This window comes from Thamnophis sirtalis, unplaced genomic scaffold (assembly GCF_051295495.1).
Source record: "Thamnophis sirtalis isolate CommonGarterSnake01/CBP01778 unplaced genomic scaffold, rThaSir2_p1.2 scaffold_2, whole genome shotgun sequence".
In the NCBI taxonomy this organism is placed as follows: Eukaryota; Metazoa; Chordata; class Lepidosauria; order Squamata; family Natricidae; genus Thamnophis; species Thamnophis sirtalis.
The window spans coordinates 108,144,444-108,157,259 of NW_028261382.1; the positions used below are offsets into that span (position 1 = coordinate 108,144,444).

Here is a 12,816-nt window from a genome sequence, read left to right on the forward strand (position 1 = left end):
ATAAAATGCCTTGTGAAAATGCCTTATGATCAAAATTCAGATCATGGGACCATCAATTCAAGTCAAACCTTTATTGTACAATGCGATTGGCTGAGCCTCCCTTTGTGCACCCTCCCCCCACAACACAATACAACTCACAGTGAAACACAAACAAATTCCTAGCCCAGTTAATCCGACTAACAAACACCCAGTCCTATTGCACTATGTGAACTTATTGCAAGTTGCGCCCTATGTTGTTGTAGAGTTATTTTTTAATTCAGGAGCCTGACAAGCCCACGGATAAAAACTCTTCTTCAGGCTGTTTGTGCATCTCCCTATGCTTCTACATCTCCTTCCAGATGGCAGGAGAATAAAGAAGAGCTGACCAGGGTGTGAGTCGTCCCTGGGGATTTTCCTCACTCTTCTAAGGCAGCGAGCCCTAGCGATGTCATCTAGTGGTATCAAGGGACAGCTCACGATGTTTTGTGCTGTGCTCACCACCCTCTGTAGTGTCTTTCTATCCGCGGCTGTCAAGCCAGCATACCACACCGTAACACAGTGAGTGAGGACGCTGTCTATTGTGGGCCAGTAAAAGGAGGTTATCGGTTGTTGTTCCACTTTATTTTTTTGCAAGACCCTGAGGAATTGGAGTCTCTCTTGGGCCTTTCTGGCCACCTGGGTCATTGATTTTTCAGGTGAGGTCTCCACTGCTGTAGACCATGGGGATGCTGCAACAGGCACAACTGCAAGAACTATTCATAAGTTGCTTTTTTCAACGCTGCTGTAACTAAACAAATAGTTGTAAATTGAGGACTACCTGTATTCCGCTTATCCCGTATAGTATTTTAGAGGCTTTTAGGTGAATTGCATTTCTGTTTTTTGCTGCAGGTGCCACAAAGATAGTTCCTGTGGAAGCAGCTTCTCCCCAAGACGAGCAGCCCGTCAACTCAGAAACCTCCGTGTCGGACACATCTCAGCGAAGAGGTTATCAGGAATATGCCATTCAGCAAACTCCTTATGAGCAACCAATGAAATCAAGCAGGTAATCTCCATTTACAAATCTTAAGCACAGGGTAGCCTTCTGGGCTGAAACATTCTCTAACTTAAATTACTGAGAAGGAGCAACCATGAGCATTTTTGGAAAGATGCTTGGGAGACCTTGTGTTGATATATTGTAGGCATCTTTTTTTAAAATTCCAGGAATTTTAATTCATGCTAAGGAGATTTCATCATTCACAGAAAGCTATCTTTCTTAATAAAAGCTAGGTAGCAATTAGCACATGAGAAGGCTGGTATTTGGAACATTGCATTGTTGTTTTTCCCTATTTAGCTGATTATATATATCAGCCAAATACCATTCAGTCATCACAAAATCTCCAGAACTGTAAAACCTACAAACTTGAAATTCGGCATGAAGCCATGCCTTGGCTTCTAGATGCTCACTAAGAAAGGGTTTTTTGAAATGACCATCAGATCATCATTATTTCTTATACAGTATTATATTAACACACATTGATGCTAAGGACTTAGATGTTCTACTCCCCCTCCCCACCTGAAAGGAACTCTGTTCCAACTGCCAGTTGCCTTATATGGGCTTGGCCAGCACATGACTCATCCACCCTGCGTGCTGGGAGTTCAGACATTCTACTCCCCCTCCCCACCTGAAAAGAACTCTGTTCCAATTGCCAGTTGCCTTATATTAACACACACTAATTGCTAAGGAGTTATACATTCTACATTAATTTTCAAGCTTTAAGTGTCAATTTATCCAATCCAATCACATAGTTTTGTAGCAAAGCACGGGTATCCAGCTAGTGATGTATACAAGAGTGTGTGCTATAAAACATCACAGGGCAGTATATAAGCCTACAATTTTCTGGTTATTGCTACCTCGATGTTGATTGTTGGTGAGGACCCAGTGGTGGGTTCCGGATCCCGGTGCAACCGGTACGTTGCACCGGGATCCGGAACCGTCCTTACTCCCTGCGACGCTCTGCAATGCTCCAGCTGCTCGGTGGAGCTTCACGCAGGTGCCGTGCGCATGCGTGGAAGTGCCGAAGAGCTCAAATACAGGTAAGGAGGACGGGCGGGCGGGCGGGCCCTCTGGAGCACTGTACCGGAACGGTACCCGGTGCTCCCGGCAGGCACTGGTATGCTCGTACCGGGGCGTACTGCCTGCAACCCGCCACTATGAGGAGCTCTTTAGAAGTGGTACTCGCGACCAACCTGGTCTATCTGAATGGCTCTTATTCTCATGTCTGCTTTTGTAGATTTTATGACTTGATTCTTTTGCCCCTTAGGTTGGGAGCCACTCAGTTAAAAATTTTCACCTGCGAGTATTGCAACAAGGTGTTCAAATTCAAGCACTCCCTTCAGGCCCACCTGAGGATCCACACCAACGAGAAGCCCTACAAGTGCTCCTTCTGCAACTACGCCAGCGCCATCAAAGCCAACCTGAACGTCCACCTGCGGAAGCACACGGGGGAGAAGTTCTCCTGCGACTACTGCCCCTTCACCTGCCTGAGCAAAGGCCACCTCAAAGTCCACGTGGAGAGGGTCCACAAGAAGATCAAGCAGCACTGCCGCTTCTGCAAGAAAAAATACTCGGACGTCAAGAACCTGATCAAGCATATCAAGGAGGCCCACGACCTGCAGGACAAAAAGGTGAAGAACGTCTTCGACCAGCTCCGCTTAATGACGCGGGAAGGCAAGAGGCAGCTTCTGTACGACTGTCACATCTGCGAACGCAAGTTCAAAAACGAACTGGACCGCGACAGGCACATGCTGGTCCACGGGGACCAGAGGCCCTTTGCTTGCGAGCTCTGCGGCCACGGAGCCACCAAGTACCAAGCTCTGGAGCTGCACGTCCGCAAGCACCCTTTCGTGTACAATTGCAGCGAGTGCTCGAAGAAATTCGTCAGCTCCGTCAGGCTCCGATCGCACATCAAAGACGCCCACGGGGAATTGCCGGAGACCTCGGTTTTTAATAATTCCATCAACCAGAGCTTTTGCCTGCTGGAACCCGGAGGAGACATCCAGCAGGAAGCCCTGGGAGAGGAATTGTCCCAGACCGCAGCTGAACTGTCACTTTTGAACTCCAAGGCGCTCTGCGTGGTGAAGTCTGTTTGCGCGGGAGAAGGAAATGCCACCGAGGGAAGCCATGAAAACAATAACGCCGCGGAGAGTTTGGGAACATCTCCTGCTCTCCTTTTGGATTTCGAAAGCCCGCCAGCAGCCAACGCACCAGACCCAATTTGTGAGCCGCTAACTGAGTTGCTGTCCCCACATGCTAGCTTGGTCAGTGCTTCGGATAGCTTTTTGCAGAAAAACGCTTCACCAGATTCAGAGGGGGAAAAGGCCCGTTTGGCCAAAGACCAGTTGCCCCTGGACTCTTCGGCGAACGTCCACTGTGAAGTTGAACAGCTTTTGGGAGATGAAAACTCCACTTTGAACCAGAAATGCCAAGGTCCAGAGAGCGTTCCTGATACCCAAGAAGAGAGCCAAACCGTTGGTCTTAGTCATCAGGTAGCCAACGACTCAACTCTTGAAAAGACGGAGTCCTCCACTTCCCTTCCCCTTCTAGAACCCGGTGTAGAGTCTCACCAGAAACCAGAGCCTTGTCCTCAACCTCCAGAGGATCAAACTGGAGCTGCAGCCTTTATGCAGATTTTGGACAACCTGCAAAAACAACAGATGAATACAACTTTGTGTGAGAAGATACGGAAGGTCTACGGAGACTTGGAATGCGAATACTGTGGTGAGCGAGATGTTGATGGCTTGTTTTCACGTAGGACCCATGAATAGCAGAAGTTTTGTTTCCCTAGTAATCACCAGAACAATAGGATTGAGGGTCGGTTTCTTAAGGCCACCCAAGGAAGGAGGGTTGCTACCCTTCTGAAATTAATTATTTTGTAGCTCTCTTGGAGAAGCAAGAGTTCAGGATTCAACTCCTTCTTTAATAGGATCGTCTGCCCTGTGAGAGGAACCTAGAGAGGGATCTGGGATTTAAAACCTGGAGGCTGTTCCTAGTATTTGTATTTGTATTGTATTTAATAGATTTATAGGCCGCCCAATCCTGGAGGACTCCGGGCGGCTTACAGAAGAAGTGAATTATTAAAAATTAAAAATTAAAAAACAGAGGAGACAGATTAAAACCGCATCATGCACCCAATCTGGTCGGGGCTGGACCTCAGTCATGAGGTCAACAGCCCCAGGCCTGCCGGAATAGCCAGGTTTTGATAGCCTTTCGGAAGGCCATGAGAGTGGGTAGGGTCCGAATCTCTGGGGGTAGTTCATTCCAAAGGGTCGGGGCAGCCACAGAGAAGGCTCTCCTCCGGGGAGCCGCCAGCCGACATTGCCTGGCTGACGGCACCTGAAGGAGGCCCACCCTGTGGGATCTTACCGGCCGTTGGGAGGTATGCGGCAGTAGGCGGTCTCGTAGGTATCCTAGTCCTGTCTTAAGTAAACACTGAGGATATGGAGTCTGGAATAAGGGTCAAAAAGCAGGAGCAGGACACATCAGATAGGTAAAGAAGCAACAGACCTGGTTAGACGAAAAGAATTAGGGAAAATCATGGTTGAACTAATGGATCCTTCGTACTCTCTGAGCTTGGGATAGAGCAGAGGTCAGCCACCCGCAGCTCTGGAGCTGCATGTGGCTCTTTCATCCCTCTGCTGTGGCTCCCTGTTGCCGGTTGGCACCACAGTTTTGAAAGGAACTTCCGGTTGGGGAGGGGAGCACGGTGTGCCAGGAGGAGACTCTATGGCAAGGGAAAGGTTTTCCGGTCAGTTCCACAATTGATAGGGCTTTCAGTTAGGACAGGTAGAGGGAAAAGGACACCGTGCTAGGAGGAGAAACTATGGTGGGGGAACTGGACTTCCGGTCGGTTCCAGAATTGAAAGGGGGGGGGGGCTTCCGGTTAGGACCTTTGTGGCTCTTTGAGTGTTTAAGGTTGCCGACCCCTGGAATAGAGGAATAGAAACAGTACTAGCAGCTCAAACACTTTGTTGCGCTCAGTGCTGCCTGAGGAATTCTGGGTGTTGGAAGTCCACAAGTCTTAAGGATGCCAAGTTTGGAGACCCCTTTTAAGCCATGCAATAAGATCTTTTGGAGCATACGCTTATCATACCCATTAATCTCTGCCACATCTTCATTGTTCAACCATGAGCTATAAATATTCCCTTCTGTTGAAACCATATTTTGTCCCCGTTTTTTCAACTTCTCAACACGCGTCCTGCAACGAAACTTTTATCAATCCCCCTCTTAATTTAAATCCGAGCCAACTAAACTCCTGGCTTCCTGCAGCTGTTATAGCAAAAATGCTTTCTCCTAAGGTATGCCTCCCTAGGTAAGTCCTCTCCTGATCTCCTGATAACGCTAATAAGGCTCGCGAATGCAAGGGCTTTCTGAAAATTGCATTTAATAACAACTCTCTACATTTAAGAACAGTTCAATTAGCAGAATACCTTTTAGAAATGTTTCTCATTAGGGACACAATTGGCACAAGAATGCCAGTTAACCATGTCCAGATGAGGTTCCTGTCTTTCCGGAAATAATTAAATCCATTTCATCAAGTCTTTTAAATTCATTTACTGGAGAAAAAAGTATATTTAAAAGGATTGTTGGGTTTTGTTCTTGTTTTTGTTTTTTTTTGCTTTGGTTCCAGCAGGCACCCTTAGCAGTTGTGTTCTCACAATATGTTAACTTAGTACAGCTGCTATCCTAACCAAATCTGCTTACCAATACTTCGGGTAGATCATATCCCTATTTTGGGAGATCCCAAAGCCCCTATCCCTTTTTTTCCCCCTGAAAAACCCAGTTATCCCACAAGAAGGACTAGAGGTGACATGATAGCCATCTTCCAATATTTGAGGGGCTGCCACAAAGAAGAGGGGGTCAACCTATTATCCAAAGCACCTGAAGGCAGGACAAGAAGCAATGGGGGTGGGAACTCATCAAGGAGAGCCGCAACCTAGAACTAAGGAGAAATTTCCTGACAGAAGAATTAATCACTGGAATGACTTACCTCCAGAGGTTGTGAGTGCTGCAACACTGGAGGCTTTTAAGAAAAGACTGGAGAACCATTTGTCTGAAATGGTGCAGGGCTTCCTGCTTGAGCAAGGGTTTGGACTAGAAGACCTTCAAGGTCCTTTCCAACTCTGTTATTAAGGGAGGCCTGGCAAGTTTTCATATCATCACAGTCCCCTTTCTCATTGTTCACAATTGCAGTGTTTGGTCACTATAATCAGTATTTGGGAGGTATGTTCTGTGCTATTAGACCTCGTGACCCGTCAAAACCGCGCTCGACTAAGCCGTGCCCGATTAAACCGCGTCGCTGACGTCATCAACAGGGTGACAACAGCCAGCGCGGAGAAAGAAGGGCGCTTTGAAAGCAAGCCGATTCAACTTAAGGTAAGGGTTAGGTTTAGGGTTAGCTTTTTGGTTAGGTTTAGGGTTAGGTTAAGGGTTAGGATTAGGTTTAGGGGTTAATTTTAGGTTTAGCGTTTACAGCGTGCTTCTGTCTCCGCGCTGTTGTCGCCCTCTTGATGACGTCAGCTACGCGGTTTCGTCAAGCGCGGTTTAGTCGAACGCGGTTTTGTGGTGGAACCATTAGACCTTAGTCATGACTTATTTTTTCAAGCTGCTTTTTTTTTTACGCCAAATTATTTGGGGTGGGGAGGAAGGTGGGGGACTAGATTTGCCAAAACGGTTTCAATTCTGTAGGATTGGGTATTTTCATGATAGGATTAGACTGCGTCCGTTTAACCAATTTAGATTTGTTCATGGCTAATTTACTCTGGAGGGACACGGTGGCTCAGTGGCTAAGACGCTGAGCTTGTCGATCAGAAAGGTAGGCAGTTTGGCGGCTCAAATCCTTAGTATGGCGTCACGAAGTGAGCTCCCGTTACTTGTCCCAGTTTCTGACAACCTGGTAGTTTGAAAGCATGTAAAAATGCAAGTAGAAAAATAGGAACCGCCTTTGTTGGGAAGGGAACAGTGTTCCGTGTGCCTTCAGTGTTGACATGCTGGCCACATAACCACGGAGACTTCTTCGGACAGCCCTGGCTCTTCGCTTTGAAACGGAGATGAGCACTGCCCCCTAGAGTCGGGAACACGTAGCACATATGTGCGAGGGGAACCTTTACCTTTAATTTACTCTGTGTGCGTTAATGGACTGGGGCCTGATCATGTTTTTTGGTGCTCCTGCAACATATCAGCCTTCTGGTTGAACCAGGTTCCCGAATTGTGGGAACACGACCATCTACTTATTCATGTTTCCTTGCATTGTTTTCAGGCAAGTTGTTTTGGTACCAGGTGCATTACGACATGCACGTCCGCACGCACACCCGAGAGCATCTTCATTACTGTTCTCAGTGCAACTACTCCTCCATCACCAAAAACTGTCTTAAGCGCCATGTCATCCAGAAGCATAGCAACATTCTGCTGAAATGTCCCACCGAAGACTGTGATTATTCCACCCCGGATAAGTACAAACTCCAAGCCCATCTCAAAGTGCACTCGGAGTTGGTAAGCCTGCAATCTTGATAGTACATTTTGTTTAAACTTTAAATTTATTTACAGGTTTATTTCAGATTTTAAAACTACAGGTAGTCGACTGTTGATTTTCAACAGTTTGTTTAGTGACCGTTTAGTGACTGTTCAAAGCAGTGGTGGGTTCCAGATCCCGTTGCAACCGGTACGGCGCGTTCATGTGGAGGACGCCGGGCCCTGTACGGTTGCAATGGGGCCCGCCGTCCTCCACATGACCGTGTGTGGTGCGCGCATGTATCTTACCTTCCAGCAATGCCTCCGCAACGCTCCAGCTGCTCGGAGTACATGCCGTGCGCAGAAGCGCCAAAGGCTTTAAAGGACAGGTGAGCGTGGCCGGGCGGGTGGGCCCTCTGGAGCACTGTACCAGAACGGTACCCGGTGCTCCGGGCAGGCTCCGGTACCCCCGTACCGGGGCGTACCACCTGCAACCCACCACTGGTTCAAAGTTAACGACAGCATTGAAAAAAGTGACTACCAACCATCTTTCACAGTTACAACCTTTTTTTAATCGTTTTTAATTTGATTTTTATATTTGATATTAGTATATACATATTGATGCGTGAATAGTGTGATACCTGAGTATCATACATTTCAATACAAATAGACATTGTATTATTATTAGAGTTTCAAAGATGGTATCAGAAAAAACATGAATAGATATATTTTAAATGCTTTAAATGATTGTGATTGGTACCAGAAGTGTATATTGAGATATTGAATAATGAAAGAAAGAAAGGATAGAACTTTAACATAAACAGATGTGAAAAGCTAAATAATGGAAATATAAATAATAAAACAGATGAAAGATGGGAAACAGAAAATAAATGTTATTATCACAACTTTGAATATAATAATGACAGGAGGGAGGGGGAGTCAAAATAGAGATAGAAATAAGGGGAAATTAGATAGATAGATAGATAGATAGATAGATAGATAGATAGATAGATAGATAGATAGATAGATACATAGATACATAGATACATAGATAGATAGCTGATAGATAGATAGATAGATGATAGATAGATAGATAGATAGATAGATAGATAGATAGATAGATAGATAGATAGATAGATAGATAGCAATAGCAATAGCAATAGCAGTAGACTTATATACCGCTTCATAGGCCTTTCAGGCCTCTCTAAGCGGTTTACAGAGAGTCAGCATATTGCCCCCAACAATCTGGGTCCTCATTTTACCCACCTCGGAAGGATGGAAGGCTGAGTCAACCCTGAGCCGGTGAGATTTGAACCGCTGACCTGCTGATCTAGCAGTAGCCTGCAGTGCTGCATTTAACCACTGCGCCACCTTGGCTCTTGAAGATAGATAGATGATAGATAGATAGATAGATAGATAGATAGATAGATAGATAGATAGATAGATGAAAGCGTAAGACGAAGGTTTAGAACTGAAGGGTGGTAGTAAAAGATGTGAGTAAATAATATGAAATAATGAAAATGAAATGTAATAACACAGTTACAACCTTGATGGTCACATGATCAAAACTGACACTTGGCAACTGACTCATATTTGTGACGGGGTCATGTCCTTACTTTTTGCAACCTTCCGACAAGCAAAGTTGATGGGGGAGCCCAAATCAGTTAACAACCGTGTTATTAACTTAATAACTGCAATGGTTCACTTAACTGTGGCAAGAAATATTGTAAAAATGAGGCAAAACTCACACTTAAAAAACTGCCTCATTTAGCAAGGCAAATTTTGGATTCAATTGTGGTCATAAATTGAAGGCTACCTGTACCAATCTCCTCCCCCAAAGGGATTCTGGGCGATGTACAAATAAAATAGTAAAAAACATAAAAACAGTATACAGTATAAAATTTGAAAGATGCAAGCAATGTTAAAAATCAGTTAAAAGGGGATTTAAAACAAAATTTGCCAGGTTTTCTGCAGGGGGAGACTCAGATGGAAATTCTACCGTTATTTATCACTATATTATTTGCATTTGTTCCATAAATACCTGTTATCAGTCTTCTAAACTTCTCCAGCTAAGTAGTATTGCCTTATTTGTTTCTCATTTCAGGTGTGGGAAAATCTAAATTTTGGGACTATGATTATGGATTGATTGAATAAAAAGGGGGAAAAGGTTCTGTGCCACTGGAGCATAACAACCTCTGAATGAGTTTCCTAACTAAATACTAGGCATTTTGTATCCGGATGAATTGGTTGCATTTGGGTTATTTTGCATAATTTAATTTGGGGTTTCTTTTGCATTAGTAATCAAGAGAACCCAGAACCTGGGGAACATTTATTGACTTGACCACTGACGCATCAAAACAAGTACAGTTTATGGGGAAAAGCTCCTCGCTGTTAATAATTTCATGGCTTAATAGTTTTTACACTAGGTGGCATGCCTGTATGGAAATTGCACCTCAGTTAAACACATTAAATCAGACAAAAATATGGAAAGGTCATGAAAATTTTCTTCCTTTCTTCCTTCCTTTTCTGTCTTTCTCTTTCTTTCTTTCTTTCTTTCTTTTCCTATTTTTCTTTTTATCTTTTTCTTTCTTTATTTCTTTCTCTTTCTTTCCTTTTCTGTCTTTCTCCTTCCTTCCTTCCTTTCCTTCCTTTCCTTATTATAATTTTTATCTTTCTTTTTTCTCATTCTTTCTTTTTTATCTTTTTTATTTTTTTCTTTCCTTACTTTTCTTTGTATTTTTCTCCTTCCTTCCTTTCTTCCTTCCTTCCTTCCTTCCTTTCTTCCTTCCTTCCTTCCTTCCATCCTCAGTTGAGTTGAGGCAAATTTATTCAGCAATATATGTATATGTGTATGTGTATGTATGTATGTATGTGTGTGTATATATATATGTGTGTGTGTGTGTGTTTTATTTGTGCTGATAAATAAATAAAGGGAGATTTATTTATCAGCACAAATAAAACACTAATATAACAAAGACAACAGTAAAAATATTGGGTTTCTGTCGTGATGGACTCTTGTGACGAGCCGATTGACAGATAATAGAAGCAGTTAGCTCCCTCCCATAATTGGGGCTTACCAGGGGTTGTGACACTAAATATATATATTTAGTGTCATATTATTTATAACCTTCCTCTCCTTACCTTTTGGAGAAAGAAGAACTGTATATAAAATTTCCTCTGTGGACTGCTAATTTTCTGCCCTTATCTAGGAGTAAAAGTGCCTCCAGCCATGTCCCAGCAAGCACCCGTGACTAAATCTCTTAATCCCCTCGGCACACCAACTATATGCCCTTCAGTCGTGCATAGCAAAGTCCTCCCTCCCCTTCCCTTTCGCCTTAATTATCTTTTCATCTTCCCTCCTTGAGGCATTGGCCAAAGTCTCAGCAAGTCCATAGACAACAAAAGGCCTGGAAAATGATGCTTTCTACTTGACATTGCAGCTTCCTTGCACATGAGTATAACAGTATTTATAGAGAGAGGAAGGTGCCCGGGACCAATTTGCTTGTGCTCTTTGTTTGTAGGGTGAGATATAATCAGTGAAGGAGAAGTGAGAGTTATGGGAAAACGCAATAAGAAATCCTTTTGTGGCATAGAACATACAATCATAGGGCTGGAAGGGACCTCAGAGATCTTCTAGTCATCCTCTGTTTAAGGCACCAAGGAGAAAAGCTACCAGGAACTAAGGAGAAATATCCTGAACAATTAGTCGGTGGAACGGGTTGCCTTCAGATATTTTGGGTGCTCCTTCACTGGAGGATTTTAAGAAGAGATTGCACAGCCATTTGTCCGAACGAAGAGACTGGACAGTCACTTGTCTGAAACGGTGTAGGATCTCCTGCTTGAGCAGGGAGCTGGACTAGAAGACCTCCAAGGTCCCTTCCAGCTCTATTCTGATCTGAAGAGGAAATGCAGAACTGTCATAACCAAGGCAGTCAACTGGGAATTTGCCGTAATATTCTTTCTCCTTCCACCTGTCACATATTACAGAGAAAAGCCTAATTTGGGAGTCTTTGAATCTACATTACTATACCGTGTTTTAGTTATGTCGTATTTCGAAGTGGATGACTTCTGCTCCAAAACCTTGACAGAAGCCAGGAACCACTAAGCCACTGACTGATCCCACAGACTAGGCTTCCTCCGAATTCAATCTGCCGGCCAATGTCGGCTGGCGACTCCTCGGGGGAGGGTCTTCTCTGTGGCTGCTCCGGCCCTCTGGAACGATCTCCCCGTGGAGATCCGGACCCTTACTACCCTCCTGGCCTTCCGCAAAGCAGTTAAGACCTGGCTGTTCCGGCAGACCTGGGGCTGTTGAGCCATCCGGCCCCATTCGAGGTTACGGCTGTTGTATAATTTTAAATTGTTGTTTATTTTATTTTATTTTATTTGTATCCCTTCTCCTTTTTATTGTGAGCCGTCCTGAGTCCCTCGGGAATAGGGCGGCATACAAACCCAATAAAATCCTAAAATCCTAAATCCTAAAATTTCTTACTTACATTTTTTGATGCCTATATTATAAAAGAACATGAGGAATTTTGTCAATAATCTTTTCCTTCCTCTCTGATGCCTGACTGTGTTTGTGGCTTTTTTTTATTCCCTTAAAAAAGAAATGTTCCGCATGATGCATCTGATGTTTTTACAACTCTTCTTTACTGACAGGAGAGAGACTGTCGGCCAATATCTCCAACAGGTTGAATCCCTTTGGAAAAGAAAAAAATGAGAGTGTTCAGAATAGCCAATTTCCTACTCTAACTAAGCACCGTGTCCCTGAAAACCGCAGGTTGCAGCATGAAATTCTGAGCAAAGGGGGTGGGGGGGGGAGAGAATCCTTCTATAAATGCACCATAGTGTTTACAGGTATTTATTAGGATGATTATAGCCTGAATTAGAGAAGAACGCTCAGCTGAATTCATTCTGCATGGAAAGTCTGGGCTTGTTTTCGGATCACGGTCTCGGTTTTTATTTGTAGCGGTTCAATTCTTTCAAACTGCTGTGCTCTGTGTGCGTTTGTGTCTATCGCAACGGTACCTACAGCTTCGGCAGTGTTTTAAGAGCCTAGCGCGTCGATTGAATAGCCGGGTTTTCAAGAGATGCCAGAGGGAAAAAAACAAGAGAAAAAAACTAGATAAAACCTCCAGTTACCTTTTGCCTAAATTGGATGCTACACACCATCCTCTGTCAACAAAACAACAAAACTCTGCCAACAAAGGTGCATATAGTCAAGGCTATGGTTTTCCCAGCTGCAATGTATGGTTAGTTTAGTTAGTTTTTAGTTTTATTGATTTGTATGCCGCCCACTCCCGAAGGACTCTGGGCAGCTTACAATAAAACAAGGGAGGGGGGAATGATATACA

At 44.2% G+C, this 12,816-nt stretch overlaps 1 protein-coding gene across 2 annotated transcripts in view; it reads left to right on the forward strand.

Annotated features, from left to right (window-relative positions):
• ZFAT (zinc finger and AT-hook domain containing) overlaps nucleotides 1-12,816 on the forward strand; it is a 122,202-nt gene that overhangs the window by 48,336 nt on the left and 61,050 nt on the right. For both annotated transcript variants that reach the window (XM_087706661.1, XM_087706662.1), the window contains exons 5-7: nucleotides 868-1,021; nucleotides 2,280-3,736; nucleotides 7,275-7,507. In XM_087706661.1, the coding sequence (XP_087562787.1) occupies nucleotides 868-1,021; nucleotides 2,280-3,736; nucleotides 7,275-7,507 (1,844 nt within the window). The remainder of the gene's footprint in view (nucleotides 1-867; nucleotides 1,022-2,279; nucleotides 3,737-7,274; nucleotides 7,508-12,816) is intronic.